This window comes from Carlito syrichta, unplaced genomic scaffold (genome assembly GCF_000164805.1).
Source record: "Carlito syrichta isolate Samal-C Ts95f unplaced genomic scaffold, Tarsius_syrichta-2.0.1 Scaffold303316, whole genome shotgun sequence".
Lineage (NCBI taxonomy): Eukaryota > Metazoa > Chordata > Mammalia > Primates > Tarsiidae > Carlito > Carlito syrichta.
In genome coordinates, this window is record NW_007247412.1 from 817,577 (window position 1) to 837,407 (window position 19,831).

The following is a 19,831-nucleotide window of genomic DNA, read 5'->3' on the forward strand; positions in this document are numbered from 1 at the left end:
GGGTGACAGAGTGAGATTCCAACTCAAAAAAAAAAAAAAAATTGAAAATATGCCATATGATCCACTTCTGGGTATAAGGCCAAAGGAGACATAATTAATATCTGGAAGAGATAAGTGCACCCCTATATTCAACACAGCACTATTCATAAATGCCAACATGTGGAAACAACTTAGGTTCCCCCTGATGAATGAATGAATAAAGAAATTGCAGTGGCCGGGCTCGATGGCTCAGCCTGTAATCCCGCGCTTTGGGAGGCCGAGGTGAGTGGATTGCCTAAGCCCACGGGTTCGAGACCTGCCTGGGCAACTTGGCAAGACCTCATCTCCACAATAAAAATAAAAAATTAGCCGGGTGTGGTAGCACGCGCCTGTAGTTCTGGCTACTCGGAAGGCTGAGGCGGAAGGATCGCCGGAGCCCAGCAGGTCGAGGCTGCGGTGGCCGGGAGCGGCCACTGTACTCCAGTCTGGGCGACAGAGTGAGGCTCCAACTCAAAAAATAAAAAATAAAATAAAGTAAAGTAAAATAAAGTAAAGTAAAAATAAAGAAAATTAAAGTAAAGTAAAATGAAATAAAATGATAAAATAAAAAATCACTGGTAAGCAGACTCTGAACAATTATCATAATAATATATGAAAGGAATTGGAAGTAGTGAGAAACTGCCAGAGGAGGGAGTGGGGAGCGCACTTCATCAATGAGGTTACCAAATCTCAAATCAGGCAAAGTGGGGTCCAAAGTGAGGCCCAAACTTTGCCTGTGCAATGTATGCCACATCTTTAAAATAAAATTAAAAAAAAAAAAAACTGTACAAATACAAAACATTATACAAAACACAAAAATGATAGGAGGCCATCGTTTTGGACTAAGTTCTTGCATTAGGCCCTAACAGATTGGACTAAAAATCAAAGTGCAGTCACTCACACTGAGGTCACCAAACTGAAACTGAGTTATCAAACTTTCCAAGGAATCAGGAGAGAGAGACAACAGCTTAATTTCCCAAAAAGGCCAGCGTTAACTAGCATGACAATGAGGTTCTCTCAGTCTTTAGTCTTCACAAGGAAAGGTCACCTGCTGCATGTTCCATTTCCCTGTTTCCACCCTACAAGGAAAGGATCTTTGAAATGACCAACCCATGTTTTATTTTTTTGAGTTGAGGTCTCTGTCGCCCAGTCCGAAATGCAGTGGTGTGATCGCAGCTCACTGCAGCTCTGACCTCCCTGGCTCAGGTGATCCTTCCATCGCAGCCTCCTGAGAAGCTGGGACTACAGGCACATGCCAGCATACCCAGCTAATTTTTTTACATTAAACTTTTTGTAGAGATAGGTCTCACTATGTTGCCCAGGCTGGTCTTGAACTCCTGGACTCATACAATCCTCTTGCCTCAGCCTTCCTGCTAGGATCACAGGGGTGAGCCACTGCACCCAGCCCCAATGTGTTTTTCTGCTCTTTCTTTCTTCATCTCTTCGCTTTCTATAAATAAGATCAATCTCTTCTGCTTGGTTCACTGAAATACTTATTCTATTTTATGGAATGAAGTTGCTCAATTCTAGAATCAAAAATAAAGCCAGGTAAGATCTGTAAATTGTGTCCTTTGAAATAGACTGGCAGTATTAAGTGCTTCCCTCAGTTCTGTGAGCCACTATAGCAAATGACCACACCACCCAAGGAAGGAGATGTGGAAATCCTCAATTTATAGTTAGTTGGTGAGAAGTACCAGAGACCAGGATTTACAACTGGCATCTGAAGTGAATGGGCAGTCTGCCAGACTGAGTCATTACTTGTGGGATATGACTCTTAACTCCAAGTAGATAGTGTCAGAATTGAATTGAACTGAATTATAGGACACCCAGCTGGTGTCACAGAATTAGTCAATATGGAAGGGAAACTGTCATACAAATAGTCACAAAAGTATTGCCGAGTGAATATAGGAGGAGAAAAAGTGTGTTTTTTCCTATATTCAAGAGGATCCATTCAAGAGATAATTAGGACTCACAGATTAAGTGGTTAAGGAAAATAGTGAAGAAAGGGAAGGATCATGGTTAAATTTTGAAAAAGCAGGAGAAGTTGAAGCTATTCCTTTATGGAGCAAAGTATTCCATCTTCCTTTTCTTTTTGCCTCTCACCATCAACTTTAAAAGCTATAAGAAATCTAATGCTCTCACCAGGCACAGTGGCTCACGCTTACAATCCCAGCACTTTGGGAGGCAGAGATGAGAGGACTGCCTGAGCTCAGGGATTAGAGACCAGCCTGAGCAACATGGCGAGACCTCGTCTCTACAGTAAATAAAAAAATTAGCCAGGCATGGTGGTGCATGCCTGTGGTTCCAGCTACTTGGAAGGATGAAGTGGAAGGATGGCCTAAGCCCAGCAGGTCAAGGCTGCAGTGTGAGATACTTTGCACTCCAGGGTGCCTGGAGACCCTGACTCAAAACAAAACAAAACAAATTTTAGTGTGATTAACTGAACCTCTCCTATCCTTTTCTTTTGCAACAGATAAATAAAACATATTTTTATCCATCCATAGAAACTGTTTTCTAAAAAGCATTTTAGAAAATTCTAGACTATGCACAGTCTAGACTATCTTTTTACTTGTAGTAAACAGATGTCATAGAAGCTAGAAAAATTTACTGAAAGATTTTGTTAAACGCTTGACTGAAAATTTGAGTATAGCTCCAAAGAAGTTCAGATTAAACAGCTTTGAGTAAATGAATACTACTGGATTTTGAAGGTAAAACAAGTTTCAAATACAAAGTTAAATATTAAAGAGTTAGCAATTAGTAACTATACTTACTTAGTTGTTTACTAATCCCTGGTTTTTCTGCAAATTACATACCTAACATTAAATCAGTATATTTAAGCTTTGATGTTAAAAGGGCATCAGTTAGCCATACCCATGGGAATATCGCCTTTTCAGATTACAACCTATAGCTTAAATAGTACATTAGACTTGAAAAAAGCTTATTTAAACCACAGTAATGGTAAACAAAAAAACAACACAACTACATTCTTGCAAACTCAACCCACATGATAAATTTTAACAAATATTTATAAGATAATTAGATACAAATCTAAAAACCATTAAGTAACATCAAAACATGTATTGCTTAAATAAATAAAATATATAATATTTACATTTAAAATGTTAAGAGACATAATTATACAATCAGTATTTAAAAAGAAAAACTATATGGCCACTTTTAATATTTCTTGGCAAGCAATTATGATTTCTGTACCTATGTTCTTTGTGTTCCAATAGCTGACAGTCTCTACATGTCAGTCTATCACAAGTTTCACAGAAAAGTTTCAACTGTTCTTGTTTGTGTACAGGGCAGAAAACAGGGCGCTGACCAGACGCTCCAACAGACTCTGTAGCAAAATAAAGCAAATATTTTTAAACTAAACATAAAATTTGCCTAATTTTCTAAATTTTTATTGACATTAGTATCCAAAGCTTATAATGAATAAGTAAAAAATGCTACAGGAACAGAAGAGGGAGGTTAAGGGTAATCATTTAAACTGCAATTGTCTTACCTGAGACATCTTCTTTCTTCCTGATTAAGTGATCTTTCGTGAATTTTACTCTTTGATGCGCTTCAATGCATGTCTTACATAGCCACTCGCCACATTCCACACAAAAGCCAACTGCACTTGCATTGTCTTCACAACTAGTACATACCTAAAAGAGAAAATAAATACTAATCTTACATTAAATATACAAAATATAGATCATCCACAAAATAAAAAGGCAAAAACTTTCTAACTTGCTCTCAAGAATATTATACTGTCTCATTCACTGTACACAGAATAAAGTTACTTTGTTATCCATTTATCTTCAACAAAATCCCTTTCTTTACAGATCACACATTAAAGTAGGTAAAAATTTAAGACTCAGAATATAAAGTCTGCACAGCATTGACTTTTTAAGTCATGACTTCAGTCTCATTTACCAGGTATGAAAATACAGATGAAAGATAGCTTTAGTTTTCAACCTGAAAGATGAAACTCTAGCAGAACTACCCTAAATTACTTAACTATCCAAACATGTTTTTCTTATAATTTATGTTTTGATATAAGATGGAAATAAAAAGAAACACTGAGAAGCATACCTGTTCTGATTTTTCATCAGAACTGCTAGGAGCTTCAGATGTGTCTTTCACAAAATAATTATCCACAAGGTCTATCTGTCTGCATTCCTGGCGGCATACCGGGCACCGTATTACACCAACTACAACACAAAATCACAACATTAAAAAAGTCCTTCAAGAAAAAATAAGGAAATTATGCACGATGTTCATACGGAAACAATCATTAATCTGTCACAGACAAGACCAAAGAAATGAGCATCAAGAGCTGGGTAACATAACTCAAGTTATTCCACTGGGGGAAGTGATACTCTATTTAGGAAAAGAAAACAAGCATTAATATGCCCTCCAAAAGTGTTTTGTTTTTTTTTTTAAAACAACACATGTTACTGAAATCCAAAAGAAAGTCAGGTCCTAGTCTTTGGAAACTATGAATATTATTTTACATGGCAAAAGGGACTTTACAGATATGTTTAAATTAAGGCTCCTGTGATAGATTATCCAGCAGACCCTAAATGTAATCAAGTGATCTTATAAGAGAGAGGCAGAAGAAAAGACTACAGAAAAATGGAAGGCAATTAGTAACGGAAGCAGAATGGAGTGATGCACTTTGAAGATGAAGGAAGGAGCCACAAGCCAAGAAAAACAGGCAACCACAAGAAGCTGAAAGAGACAAGAAAATGATTCTCTACCAAAGCCTGCAGAAGGAAGCAGTAGTGCCAACACTCTGACTTTAGCCCACTGAAACTGATTTCAAACTTGTAGCCTCCAGAATGGAAAAAGAATAATATGTGTGCTGTTTTAAGCTGCCAAGTTTTTGTTTAATTTTGTTACAGCAGCAACAAAAAATACATAATCTATCATCTTATAAATTCTAACTTGGTTTAGAGACATTTGAATTTAGGCTATAAAGATCATCTGTGCCTACTTCACTAGCAAGTGTTCTGGCATCTATTGGAATGGATAAATGGGTTGCTGTTTTTTGCTTGTTTGTTTTTTGAGTCAGGGTCTCATAATCACCCTAGCTAGACTGCAGAGGCACAATTATGGCTCACTCCAGCCTTGAACAGGCGATCCTTCTGGGACTACAGGTACACGCCACCGTGCCTGGTTAATTTTTTATTTATAGAGACGAGGTCTCCCTATGTTGCATACACTGGTCTCAAACTCCCGAGTTCAAGCACTCCTCCTGCCGTGGCCTCTGAGTAGCTGGGATTATAGGCATGAGCCACTGCATCTGGCAAAATGGATAAACTGTTGATGTAACATATGGAAGACAAAACGATAGCACCAGTCAATACAACTGACTGCCGTGTGTCAGTCATGGAATTAAGACTACAACAAATAACACAGTCTCCACATTCAAGAAGGGTTCTAGTATACAGGTTTTACAGTTGCAAAGTGCACAACGACGGGAAGCACCAAAGACTGGGATATAAACAGAGTCCCTAAGAGTTGTGTAGTACACAAACTGCAGCACCATAGACAGTCATTCTGAAGGAAAATGAGAACATAAATAAAGCATGTCAATCTAAAAATAGGGATGAATATCAGTCTCCAGGGAGATATATGTACATACAGCGTTAACACATTCGCAACCAGCAAAATTTTCACTTTCCTAATACTGAGTGGGTGAAAATAAGAAAAATCTGAAGCTGACTGCCACAAACATCTATAGTAAAGCACAAGTGAAATGTTCTTTTCTAAATTGTCACCTTTTTCACAATACAGCTGAAAGTTGCAGACATATCCAGTATTTGCCTCAGACATCACTCTGACTAGTATCCCATACTTTGTATTTTTACTCAGATTATAAACTCGAAAAGACTGCAATTCACAATGAGGCATCATGAATTCATCCAGGGAAGTCTTTGTTCAGGTTTGTACACAGTGTCAAACTTATTTAAAACATTTTTTTTTTTTTTTTTTTTTTTGAGTTGGAGTCTCACTCTTGACGCCCAGGCTGGAGTGCAGCAGCATGTTCACAGTCACTTCAGGCAAGCCCTAAGCCTCAATCTTCCAAGTAGTTGGAACTACAGACGGATGCCACCACACTCGGCTCGTTTTTGTAATTTATTGTAGAGATGAGTTCTCACCAAGTTGCCCAGGCTGGTCTTGAACCCCTGGGGTCAGGCTATCCTCTTGCCGCACAGCCCTATCTGCTTGGATTTGACTGTATTTCTGCATTATTAGAAAAATGCAAAAAACGCAAAATTTGTAGGAATCTATTTCTTGTCATTATTTTGGAAAAGAAAGGCATCACAAATGACGGATATGTTGACTAATAATCACGTATTGTGGGTTTTTTTCACTTGTCCCATCAAAATACTTAACACTAGAAATTTTTTCATCTCGGACACTGTAGTACTGCTCCTCTTTTTTTTTTTTTATGTCTTTGGACATTTATATCTGTGGTGCATCTGATCATAATACTGTTAGTTTCAGTTGTGCTCATTTCTATAAAATCATCTCCAATAAATAGTCCAACAACTTCACTTTCACTTTGAGGATCATTTGGAAATACCCTGACACTTGGATTACCAATAAACACTTCTAAGTTTCTTTTCTTTTTCTTTCTTTCTTTCTTCTTTTTTTTTTGGAGTTGGAATCTCATTCCGTCACCCAGGCTGGAGTGCAGTGGCATGCTCACAACCAACCCAGCGTTGACCTGTTGGGTTCAGGCGATCCCTCCGCCTCAGCCTTCCAAGTAGCCGGATCTACAGGCGTGCACTACCAATTCAGGCTAATTTTTTTTATTTACTGTAGAGAGGAGGTCTTGCCAAGTTGCCCGGGCTGTTCTTGAACCCGTGGGCTCAGGCAATCCCCTCACCTCGACTTTCCAGAGTGCTGGGATTACGGCTTGAGCCATTGCACCCAGCCTAGGTTTCTTTTTGGGTCAGATTTTGTCCATTCAATGTCTGACTTGTTCTCACCAGTACCAGATTCACCATCATAGATTATTTGCGTTATATTTCTTCATTTACATTGTATTATTACATCACTATCTGTCTCACTAGGACTAGTAAGTTCACCAGATTCACCTTCAACCTCGGAAATCTCATATATTTCAGCATGTATTTCTTCATTGTCCATAATTATGGTAAGTTATTTTCAACACTGAAGTATGAAAGTCATGAAATATCAAAACACAAGTATACAACACTAATCACAACAAAATAATGACCAACTTGCAATTTTTACCAACTATATAAATCAAGAACAACACTGCGCAGCTGATATCAGGTAATTACCTCAATTAACTTCTTTCTCCTTGCCTGACTATTCATTTTCAAGCAAAACATAGTAACACATACATATGACAATGTAGCAGCATTCAGAAACAGAATTTGCAAAGACGTATTCACATCAGCAGCAACCAGGAACAGAATTTGGAATGACGTAAATTCACGTCAGCAGTTGCAAATGAATTAAAACAAACTCAAGTGTATAATTATGTATTTGAAGCAAAATGTTATTTTGTATCACATATTTCTTGTATATTTTGCCAAAAGAATTTGTTTGAAAATAAATACAAAAATCTTGCTGAAAGGAAATACTCAAAAAATGTTTCAAAACAAAGGAAGAAACAGTGCAGTGAAAAGAAAGGGGGGGGAAATATTTTTCACATTTGAGGAGGCTTGAATTAAAAACCACCCAAGAAACAATTTAATATGAAACTACAAAGGAGATAAGTACAAGTAACTGTAGGAGCAAAGATATAGCAGCAACTAACTGTTCTTCAGGTCCATTTTCGCTAAAGAGAAAACATATAAATAGGGCCCTGAAGAATGAATACGCATTTACATGCAAGAAAGGGTTTACTTGGCGGTCGAGGTTGTGTAAAACCTGCACATTCCTAAGAAAGGCCTGTCTTCTGGACTGGCACTTGACAGGCTCCTGGGAGATGACCTCTGAACCTATGGAATATTCTGACTGATAAGACAGGTTTTGTTTTGTTTTTTATACCTGAGGCTTTAGGCCATACTGTATTCAGCTTGACATCTGTGGACTGGAGTGCAAGCACCTGATATCAGTCCTGTGGGGCTGCATACCAGTAAGACTGATCCCCCAATAAAAACCCTAGACGCCATGGCTCAAGTGAGATTCCCTGCTTGGCAATACTCCTGTGTGTTGGCCCATACTGCTGCTGGGATAATTTAAGTGTCTCCCTGTTCAACTACACTGGAAGGAAACATCTGGAAGCATGTGTCTGCTTTCTCTTGGACTACATATCATGTATCTGTTCTTTTTGTTGATTTTGTTTTATTTATTTGTTAATGTATTGTGTATGTCCTTATTTTGGGTGGAGAAAGTTGGCAATAATCCCACTGTCTCTGCAGATTTTAAACAGTATCCTTCAATTATAATAAAACACATCCAGGATATAGCAGATTTTCTCAGTCCTGTGACTCCTACTGAATCATCTTTCCCGAGGTTGATCTTGGGGAGCTTCAACTCAACTAATAAAAGAGGGAACTAAGAATAGCATGTGCAAAAGATTACTAATTAAAAGAAAAAAGGCTATAAAGTATAGCAGAAAATATCTGTATATACATATAATTTCATCTATGTAAAACACTGAGAAAGTTAATGAGAAATTTGCAAGATCTAAGTGAAGGAATACATTTGCTGAAGGACACAAAAGATGGAGAGACAGTCTATGTTCTAAGCAAGAAAGACTCATTTGTTAAGAAAGCATCCACTATATCTGTGTAAATATACAAGTCCAAACTCAATGAGTTGATCCTCACATTCTTACCAATTTCCATTTCAACAAGCAAGTGGACATCACAGTTTATGACAACACAAATGTATCTTTTTCTTACTCTAAATCTCCCCTAAAATGATAAGAAATTTAGAAGATTAACAGAATATCCAGAAAAATGAGAGTAAAGGGAAGGAGCAAGGCACACAAACCAACAAGTTTAGCAAAGGTAAATGGAGAACAAAAACTAAGCAGTACAGAAGAAACCTAGTCCAGAGTATACAGGAATGGGGGGATAAATCTTGGAATTCACAAACTTGAGGCATGAAGAAGTCCCAATGGGACACAAAGGAATAAATGCAAGTCTATAGGCATGCAAGACTCCTATGCTGACTGTTTACCTCTGAGAAATTATCCAGCAGCCAGGGTTTCTTACCCCCAGACAGAAGAGTTGAAGGCTCTTTAGGGATCCTTTTGCTATTTGTTTCTATATTTATTAACAAATTTAAAAAATTATATAAGTGCCTGCTTTGTTTTTTTTAAAGCCATTTTACATTTTCCAAGTGAAGTCTTAAGTGAGTATCCTCATGAAATTAGTGTATATGGCCCCCCCACCTTGGGGAGGTGAATCTTCTTTTAAATAAACTATATTTTTAATCTTAAAAAAAAAAAAAGAAATTAATCTATATCAGATAAGTGTGCTCCTGACTCAATCACTCAGTTCTACAGTCCAGTAGCTTTGGAGTCACACCCAAACTCCAAAGCTACTAAACAGTTTTATGCATAATGTCCCTAGAACTGATTTTATCACTTCAAAGTTCAAGCTCTGAGAAACCCAAGCCATGCTTATTAGCTTCTCTTAAATGCCAATTTAAAATTTGTATTTGGGGAGGGGAAGCAGAAGGAGATGAGACTCTATCTAATAGGCTAAAATAGGCGAGCCTACAAACTAGTTTACATCCACAGTGTCAGGTTAAGGGAAATTTAGTTTCAGTAAACTGGTACACTTCCATTCAAAATGGAAGTAAGCAGGTGTGGAAAGACCAACTGACCTCCCCCAGTTCAAACACAAAAATGATTAAAGCATTAAAAATTAAAATATATTTTGAAAAATACTTAACTAGAAGAGCAAGAAAAAGAAATTTTGAAGTGCCAGAAACAAAAAGGGAACTCAAAGCCCAAGTGGTTAGGCACTGAAGTAAGTGGGCCATAGGAGTTATCAGTACCACTTTGGGGAACAGGAAAACAAAGTTTAGAAAGTGAACTCCCTCCACAGAGCTCTGAAGCAGACTTTTAGTTCCCTGTAGTCTGAAATCCCTGTCAGTCTAGAGAATCCCCCCAAAAAAGCTGTGTTCTGTGCAGATGGTACACATTTAGATGTATAACTAAAATGTGTACCATCTGCACAGAACACAGAAATGCCAAGTAAGAAATTAATAAGAGAGTATCTAGAACCTTACAAAAACAAAACCATCTCATGAGAACCCCTCCTAATGCAGGGCCCAGGAGGGACTCCCTCTAAAGATAGGCTCATACAACAAAATTTCAATGTACATGAGGAAACCCAACATTCTTTGTGTGGGTCAACAAACACACTAAACCAAGAAGTTAACAACCTAGAAACCATAGATTTTAAATAAACAAAACAGTCTAAGAGACTTCAAATATGTGTAAAATGTTCAGAGAGACAAAGAAACCAATCTAAGGAAATGGGTAGACCTGAAAAAGTATCAAAGAATTAAAAATAAGAATTGAATAATGAAAGACTAAGAGATAATTGAAAAGAAAATTATCAAGCTAGAACATAGAAATGAAAAAAAATCATAGAATTCACAGAGATAAGAAAAATGGAAATTATGAAAGAGAAGAAAAGAAAAACAAAAAAAAAACTAATAAGAACCTTCACAATGTGTCAAAAGAAGTTCTGAAAGTTCATGGAAGAGATAGAGATGTTACTACATTGGCTGAATTTCACAACTGAAGAAAAAGAGCTGTTCCCTCATCTAACTGAAAGTCAGGTCCTAAATAGGACAAACAGAAGTAAATTCACAACTAGATATTGAGTAAGAAAACTACAAAACAAGTGGGCACAGTGGCTCATGCCTATAATCCCAGCACTTTGGGAGGCAGAGATGGGAGGATTGCCTGAGCCCAGAGGTTCAAGACCAGCCAGAGCAACAAAAGACCTGTCTCTATAATAAATTTAAAAATTAGCCGGGCTCGGTGGCTCAGCCTGTAATCTCGCACTTTGGGAGGCCGAGGTGAGTGGACTGCCTGAGCCCGCGGGTTCAAGACCCGCCTGGGCAACTTGGCGAGACCTCATCTCCACAATAAATCAAAAAACTAGCCATGCGTGGTAGCACGCGCCTCTAGTTCCAGCTACTTGGAAGGCTGAGGCAGAAGGATCGCCGGAGCCCAGCAGGTGAGGCTGTGGTGGCCGGAAACGGCCACTACACTCCAGTCTAGGTGACAGAGTGAGACTCCGACTCAAAAACAAAAACAAAAACAAAAAAACATTAGCTGGGTGTTGTGGCACACACCCGTAGTTCCAGCTACTAGGAAGACTGAGGTGAAAGGATTGTCTGAGCTCAGAAGATCAAGGCTGAGGTAGCTGGGAGCATGCCCCTGCACTCCAGCCTAGGCAACAGAGTAAGACTCAAAACAAAACAAAACAAAAAACAGTGAGACTATGACTTAAAACAAAACAAAAAAAGAAAATTACAAATCAAAGATGGAAAAAAAACCTATTAAGAATTAGAATGAAAACAAAAGTTTCAGTAATAGAAGACAGACTGACAACAGAACTCACCAGTGAAAAGCAATACCAAAAAATAACAGAAATATCATCATCAAAGCTTTGAGGGAAAATAATCTGAGACTCAATATCACAATAAAACTTATAAAATTAGTCAAACTAAAATTATCAACATTAAACCATTTATAACCTGTAAATATGGCAATTTTACGCAGTTCAACATAATATTTAAGAAAATGAAAAAATATTTAAAGTCAGATACAAATAAAACAAATAACAAAGTTAACAACAAAATAGTTGCTACACTTAAACATGCGTGGCCTAAAAGTAAATTATATATAGTAAATTATATATAAACATTAGTTTGGAACTGTATTAAAAATGAAAACAGCTTGGCGCAATGGCTCATGACCATAATCCCAGCACTTTGGGAGGCCGAGGTGAAAGGACTGCCTGAGCCCACGGATTCGAGACCAGCCTGGGCAGCTTGGTGAGACCTCATCTCTACAATAAATAAAAAAAATTAGCCAGGCATGGTGGCATGTACCTGCAGTTCGAGCTACCTGGAAGGCTGAGGCAGAAAGATCACCTGAGCCCAGCAGGTCAAGGCTGCAGTGGTCATGGGCATGCCACTGCCCTCCAGCCTGGGTGACAGAGTGAGACTCCAACTCATAAATAAATAAATAAATAAATAAATAAAATGAAAATAGGATATCAAACTACAATAACTTGTTCTATTATAATTAGACTAAAGTTTTAGAAAATATTTTAATTACAGTATGAAAGGAAAACTAAGATACTAAAATAATTAAAAATACAGTAAAACCTTAACATAATACAGTAACTCAGGACCTAGAAGTTGAATCATATAAAATAGTCAAATTTAATGAAAATTAAAATAACCTGCTCTGTCAATCAATAACAAATTCCAGAGTTTAAGGCTACAGTTCAGTGCCATGCTGAAGTTGCAGCTTTGTGGACCATACCTTGAGAATAACTGTTCTAAACTATAGACAAGAATTCCAAGAATTTGTTAGTTGATGCCATTTTTCAGCTTGATTCATAAAACTACCAGCCACACGGGAACTCTCTGCCACCCCACATCCCTTGCCTGATGTTTCCCAGCTCAACCTTGGTCTTCCCCTGCACTTCTGTCCTCACTGAAATAAAAACTTTAATGTGCCCATTTCAGAATGAAGGCTGTGCTGAGGACAAGAGCTAATCATAAACAAATTAAATCTAAATCTGCATTTATATAAACTCTTACTATAAGATTAGCCAGTACTTACTAAGAAATTCATATGTATTCGTTTATTTTAGTCCTCAGAACAGCCCTTTAAAGTAGGGTCAATTACTATCCCCACTTTAAAGGTGAGAAAACTGAAGTTCAGGAAGATCAGGAAATTTTCTCAAGGTCATATGGCAATGTAAATGGGGACCAAGATCTGAAACTAAGACATCTGGGTCTACAGCCCATACTCTTAAGAACTATGCATAAGCCAGGCTCGGTGGCTCAGCCTGTAATCCCGCGCCTTTGGGAGGCTGAGGTGAGTGGATTGCCTGAGCCCGCAGGTTCGAGACCCGTCTGGGCAACTTGGCGATACCTCATCTCTACAATAAATCAAAAAATCAGCCGGGCATGGTAGCGTGTGCCTGTAATTCCGGCCACTCAGAAGGCTGAGGCAGAAGGATCGCCGGAGCCCAGCAGGTCGAGGCTGCGGTGGCTTGGGAGTGGCCACTGCACTCCAGTCTGGGTGACCGAGTGAGACTCCAAACTATGTATAACTATTTCTCTAACTAAAAGGCTGGTCTTGGTAGCAAAATAAGACACTAAGGCAGTATTAGTAGTAACTAAAGGATAAATGAGTGATGACACAGAATCAATTGGACTTAATGAATAACTGCAAGATGAAAAAGTGACAGCAAGGGAAGAAATTAGAAATTCTCGATGATTCTCAAGGTCCTGATGTGGATAATTCATGGATAATTACACAAAATGAGGAAAAAGTGTATTAGCCAGAATATAATCAGTAAGTGTTGGATAGATCATGTTTAACTAGCATAGTTATGGAGCTGAAGAGTATGGAGAGTGTCACCAGCATGTAAATAACTCAGCAAGTACAATTATGATTACTACCCTCAGTACACCAAAATTTACAATTCAAACAGCAGAAAAAGAACTCTCAGATTTAGGAGACAGCTTTCAAGCATTTTCAACTACAAACCAAAGTATTTTACATCAAAAGACAGGACACAAACACATACCTGTATGTATAACTGAAACAAACGAATCAAACAGGGGTCAACTACTTTTCCATTAACATTTATAATTAACCTGTCGTCACTGTACCAATTTACATTTAGAATTATGTAATATGCCTAAAGTCAGCTGACTTGGCATAACCTAACAATCTTTGGATTCAGCACTAGCTTCTCTTTCCAGTACCATCAAGTGGTCATTACAAACCAATCATCAACACCACTCTCCTTTCCCTCAGAAAATAATTATGAATGAAAAATTACAGATGTATTTTCAGGCACATATGGAGTTAAGGGGATTTACATCTATGACCTCTAATTACTTGAGCTGGAGGCCAGTCCAAGTGATGAGAGTCCTGTGAGTTAAGTATTGAAAGACTAAACTGACTAATCAAGAAAATGGGAAAAGGAGCTAGAGAGAAGGTGCCAAGAGCCCCAAATTGGAAACGCATAATCATCTCTAAGGCTAATCCACCTTTCCACTGTGTACCTATCTTTCAACTCTATTCGCACTCCATGTGCACACAGTAAGAGACCTAGAAAACAAAACTGGTTATTTGCTGAGAGGAATGACAGCAAAAAATAACTACATTCTAGAGCAACAGGAAACTGATTTTTTTGTACAGAAATTTTACAGCAATGGAGGCAGCAGCAGACAGATGTTAGTTAGCAGGAGTATAGGGAGCTGGAGATGTGAAATGCTGAATATGTTGCCTATTCTTACAAAAAGATTGGCAACGAAGAGACAGGAGGACTTGCCAAGAGAGGCTGAGTGAATACTATTTCAGACAGGGAAAAAATTGGAGCTACAATACAGAAAAAAACTGAAATAATTTATAACCAAATTGGCTTAAATCTTATAATACCACAGAATAGCAAATACTTAGATCATGTAAGTAACCAGCCAATTTCCACAAGTCAATTTTGCCACTAAAAATGACTGAAGTCAGGTATACATGGCTACATGTGTCCACATATAATCACATACCAAACATAACACTAATATCACACATAACAAACAAAATATATTTAAAGGCTATTATAATAAATCTTTTTGGAATTCTTAAACCTTCTTATACTCTTAAAGATATACAGGCAGGCCAGATGCAGTGGCTCAAGCCTATAATCCCAGCAATTTGGGAGGCCAAGGCAAGACGACTGTCTGAGCCTGCGGGTTTGAGACCAGCCTGGGCAACATGGTGAGACCTCATCTCTAAAATAAAATAAAATACAAAAATAGCTGGCATGGTAGCACGCCCCCGTAATTTCGGCTACTTGGAAGGCTAAGGCGAAAGATCACCTGAGCCCAGTAGTGACCGGGAGTGTGCCACTGCACTCTAGCCTGGGCGACAGAGTGAAACTCCAACTCCAAAAAAAAAAAGGTATACAGGCATATCTTGCTTTACTGCACTTGGCTTTACACATACCGCAGGTACTGACTTTTTCTTAACAAACGGAAGGGCCTGTGGCAACCCTGAGTACAGTAAGTCTACTGGAAATACTTTCCCCAACTTTTCTCACCGAGTGTCTACATCACATTTTGGTAACTTTTGCAACCTTTCTCACTTCTAAATTATTATTATATCTATTAGGGTGATCTGTGACTAGGGATCTTTGTTGTGACTACTGTAATTGTTGGGGGCGCCACAAATCACGCCCATAAAAGACAGCAAACTTAATCAATGTTATGTGTGTCCTGACTGCTTCACTGACTGGCCATTTCTTGTCTCTGGCTTTCTGTCTGTCTCTCTTCTCTGATACAAAGTATTTAACCTAGGCCAATTAATAACCATACAATGGCCTCTAAATGTTCAAGTGAAAGGAAGAGTTGCAATCAAACGTTAGAAGTAAGCTTAGTGAGGAAAGCATGTCAAAAAGCCAAAATGGGCTGAAAGCTAGGCCTTTTGTGCTAAGTTGCAAATGCAAAAAAAAAGTTCTTGAAGGAAATTAAAAGTACTATTCCTCTAAACACACAGATAATAAGAAAGGAAACTGGCCTTAGTGCTGATATGGAGAAAACTTTGGTGTCTGGATAGAAGCTTAACCAAAGACAACACTCCCCTAAGCCAAAGCCTAATCCACAGCAAGGTCCTAGCTCCTTTCAATTCTACGAAGGTCAAGACAGGTGAGGAAGCTGCAGAAGTGTGGTTTAAGGAAAGAAGCTGTTTCCATTGTGTAAAAGTGCAAGGTGAAGCAGTAAGTGCTGATGCAAAAGCCGTGACAAGTTATCTAGAAGCTCTAGCTATGATCACTGATGAAGACGGCTATACTACACAAAAAGACTTGCAAAGTAAATGAAACAGCCTTATATTGAAGGAGGATGTCATCCAGGACTTTCACTGCTAGCCAGAAGGAGTTAACACATGGCTTCAAGGCTCCAAAGCTGCTTTGGGAAAAACCCTCTCAAACCGTGTTTCTCCCTCCGCTGTCACAACAATCGTCAAAACAGAAGACTTCTGTGATCAAATGTGTCCCCACACACCAAGCAGCAGACACCAGCTGAGTGTCCTCCAATTCAACTCTCACACTTTCTACCTGGATACAGTGCCAGATCTCACAGGTTCAGTTCCCAAGACTTTCTCCACCTTCCTCCCCACTTACAAGTCCGGGCCTCCAGAACATCTGGTCAACTGGTTTCGAGTTGGGTTTCCCAACTCCCACTCATGGGGTTCGATTAATTTGCTAAAGCAGCTCACAGAACTCAGGGAAACATTTACTTACATTTACCAGTTTATGATAGAGGATGCTGCAAAGGATAGAGAGAGGTGTAAGGTTAGGGATGGGGGAATGTGAATGGAGTTTCCCGTGCCCTCCCTGAGCCCACCACCCTCCAGGAATCTCCATGTGTCCGGCTATCCAGAAGCTCTTCGAATTGTGTCCTTTGGGGTTTTTATGGAAGCTTCATTACATAAGCACAACTGACACACAGAAATGGGATTGAACAAATGGATATGATCTCCTATTAGAAGACTGAGTGGGGAAATTCAGCAAAGCCTGTCCAGATTCTTCTTGGCCTCTCTATGCAACATTCCTTCCTCCAGAGTACAGGGCAGTACCCTCTCTGGAATGAGGGTCTTTTAACCTACAACCAGATTGGAGTCCTGCCCTGTAAAGGGAGGTGGTCAGAGATTGATTCTGTTTCTTGAAGCCTAAAGTCCCCAATATCATAACAAGAACTACGGGAGCCAGGAGCCAGAAACTGTAAACAAAAACGTGTATACATACACATGTGCGCGCACACACACACACACACACACACACACACACACACACACACTCCACTATCACCACCACAAAAGGACAGGCTGACTCTCTTGTTAGGGGCTAATGCAGCTGGTAGACTTTAAGTTGAAGCCAGTGTTCATTTACCATTTTAAAACTCCTGGAGCCCTTAAGAGTTATGCTAAATCTACCTTCCCTGAGCTCTTTGGAACAAAAAAGCCTGTACGACAAGCATATATTTTTATAACACAGTTTACTAAACATTTTAAGTCCACTGTTGAGATCTACTGCTCAGAAAAAAGATTTCTTTCAAAATGTTACTGCTCATTGACAATGCACCTAGTCACCCAAGAGCTCTGATAGATGTACAAAGAGATGAATGTTGTTTTCATGCTTTGCTAACACAACATTCTTTCTGCCACCTGTGGTCAAGGAGTCATTTCTGTTTTTTTAATCAATATTTTTTATTTTGATATTGTGGGGTACAGTTTAGGGTTAGGTATACAAATATGCTTCGTTCGGACACCCTTGTTGATAAGGGGTGTCTCCCCGAAAGAGTCATTTCAACTTTTAAAACTTATTATTAAAGAAATATACTTTGTAAGATTATAGAAGCCATAGACAGTGATTCCTCTGATAGATGTGAGTGAAGTCAACTGAAAACCTTCGGAAAACGATTCACTATTCTAGATGCTATTAAGAACATTTGTGATTTATGGGAGGAGGTCAACATTAACTGGAGTTCGGAAGAAGTTGATTTCAACCTCACAGATGACTTTGATGGCTTCAAGACTTCAGTGGAGGAAGTAACTGCAGATGTGGTAGAAATACCAAGAGAACTAGAATTAGAAGTGGAAACTGAAGATGGAATCGAATTGCTGCAATCTCAGGATAAAACTTGAATGGATAAGAAGTTGCTTATTATGGGTGAGCAACGAAAGTGGTTTTTGAGATGAAATCTACTGGTGAAGAAGATGCTGTGAGCACTGCTGAAATGATAAAGGATTTAGAATATTGCATAAGCATATTTTGCTAAAGCAGCAACAGAGTTCAAGAAGACAGACTACAATACTGAAAGAAGTTTTACCGTGGGCAAGGCCAGGAGTGGTGATTCACGCCTGTAATCCCAGCACCTTGAGAAGCAGGAGAATTGCTAGAGATTCAGTACTAGTCTGGGCAACATATTGAGATCATCTCTTAAGAAAAAAAGTAGTTCTGTGGAAAAAGGATATCCAACAGCATCATATGCTACACAGAAATCTTTTGAAAAGCAAGAGTCAGTCAGGCTCGGTGGCTCAGCCTGCAATTCCGCGCCTTTGGGAGGCTGAGGTGAGTGGATTGCCTGAGCCCACGGGTTCAAGACCCGCCTGGGCAACTTGGTGAGACCTCATCTCTACAATAAATCAAAAAATTACCGGGCGTGGTAGTGCGCGCCTGTAGTTCCAGCTACTTGGAAGGCTGAGGCGGAAGGATTGCCAGAGCCCAGTAGGTCGAGGCTGCAGTGGCCGGGAGCAGCCACTGCCCTCCAGTCTGGGTGACAGAGTGAGACTCCAACTCAAAAAAAAAAAAAGAAAAGCATGAGTCAACTGATCCAGCAAACCTCACTGTTGTATTAAGAGACTGCCACTGAGGCAGGGAGCCCTTCCCCCAAGCCTAGTAAGATGAAGGCCTTCCCAGGACAGAGTAGGGGCCCCCCTAGTACAGTAAAATAAAAGCCTTCCCAGAATAATAAAAGAGTTCTTCTAGCACCATAAGATAAGAACTTTCTTGGAAGGTTCACATTAGAAAGGAATGGAGCCCCAATCTGTAGTGCGCATGTGTAACTATGAGCTGTGAAATGCCCAATTAGTCTGTATGTTACTAATATGTAAGCCTTATCGATGGGGGGGGGATGGACACGGACCACAAAGCTAAAATTGTATGAAAAGCAATAGCCCCCACACTCAGGGCTCAGTCTTTGGATGTGAAACCGCTGAGCCAGTGCTGGCATGAATAAAACTGCTTCCTGGCCTTGGTGTCCTGACACTCTATAAAATCCTGCCATACCACAACCATGCCTGCCTTCAGCAACTACCACCCTGATCAGTCAACAGCTATAAACATCGAAACAAGAACCTCCACCAGCAAAAAGACTATGACTCACTGAAGGGTCAGATTATCATTAGCACTTTTAGCAATAAAGGATTTTTAAATTAAGGCATATTCATTTTTTAGAGACAATTCTACTACACGCTTAAAAAACCAATAGTATAATGTGAACATAACTTAAAAAATTGCATGACTCACTTTATCACAATATTGGCTTTACGACAGTGGTCTGAAACCGATAAAATTTCTGGAGGTATGGCTCTATCAGTCTTTACATTAAAACTAAGAAAGGGGTCAGGCACAGTGGCTCACACCTGTAATCCCAGCACTTTGGGAGGCAGAGGCAAAAGGATTGCCTGAATCCACAGGGACCAGCCTGGGCAACATGTCAAGACCTCATCTTTACAATAAATCAAAAAATTACGGACAGGCGTGGTGGTTGAAGCCTGTAATCCCAGCACTCTGGGAGGTTAAGGCAAGAGGATTGCCTAAGCCCAGGGTTTCGAGACCAGCCTGGGAAATAAATAAATGAATAAATAAGTAAATAAATAAATAATTAGCTGGGGTGGGAGCACGCACCTGTAGTTCTAGCTACTTGGAAGGCTGAGGCGGAAGGATTGCCTGAGCCCAGCAGGTCGAGCTGATGTGGTGTGAGCATGCCACTGCACTCCAGCCTGGGCAATAGAATAAGACTCCAACTCAAAAAAAAAAAAAAAAAAAAA

At 39.2% G+C, this 19,831-nt stretch overlaps 2 protein-coding genes across 2 annotated transcripts in view; one reads left to right on the top strand and one right to left on the bottom strand.

Moving 5' to 3' along the window:
- TRIM33 (tripartite motif containing 33) overlaps positions 1-7,829 on the bottom strand; it is an 80,032-nt gene extending 72,203 nt beyond the window's left edge. The window contains exons 1-4 of the mRNA XM_021712489.1: positions 7,814-7,829; positions 4,105-4,223; positions 3,530-3,674; positions 3,232-3,364 (exon numbers count right to left, since the gene is read on the bottom strand). Of these exons, the coding sequence (XP_021568164.1) occupies positions 3,232-3,364; positions 3,530-3,674; positions 4,105-4,223; positions 7,814-7,829 (413 nt within the window). The remainder of the gene's footprint in view (positions 1-3,231; positions 3,365-3,529; positions 3,675-4,104; positions 4,224-7,813) is intronic.
- Positions 7,830-13,607: 5,778 nt separating this feature from the next.
- Positions 13,608-19,831, top strand: part of LOC103260736 (60S ribosomal protein L11-like) — a 7,224-nt gene continuing 1,000 nt past the window's right edge. The window contains exon 1 of the mRNA XM_021712490.1: positions 13,608-13,642. Coding sequence (XP_021568165.1) covers positions 13,608-13,642 — 35 coding nt within the window. The remainder of the gene's footprint in view (positions 13,643-19,831) is intronic.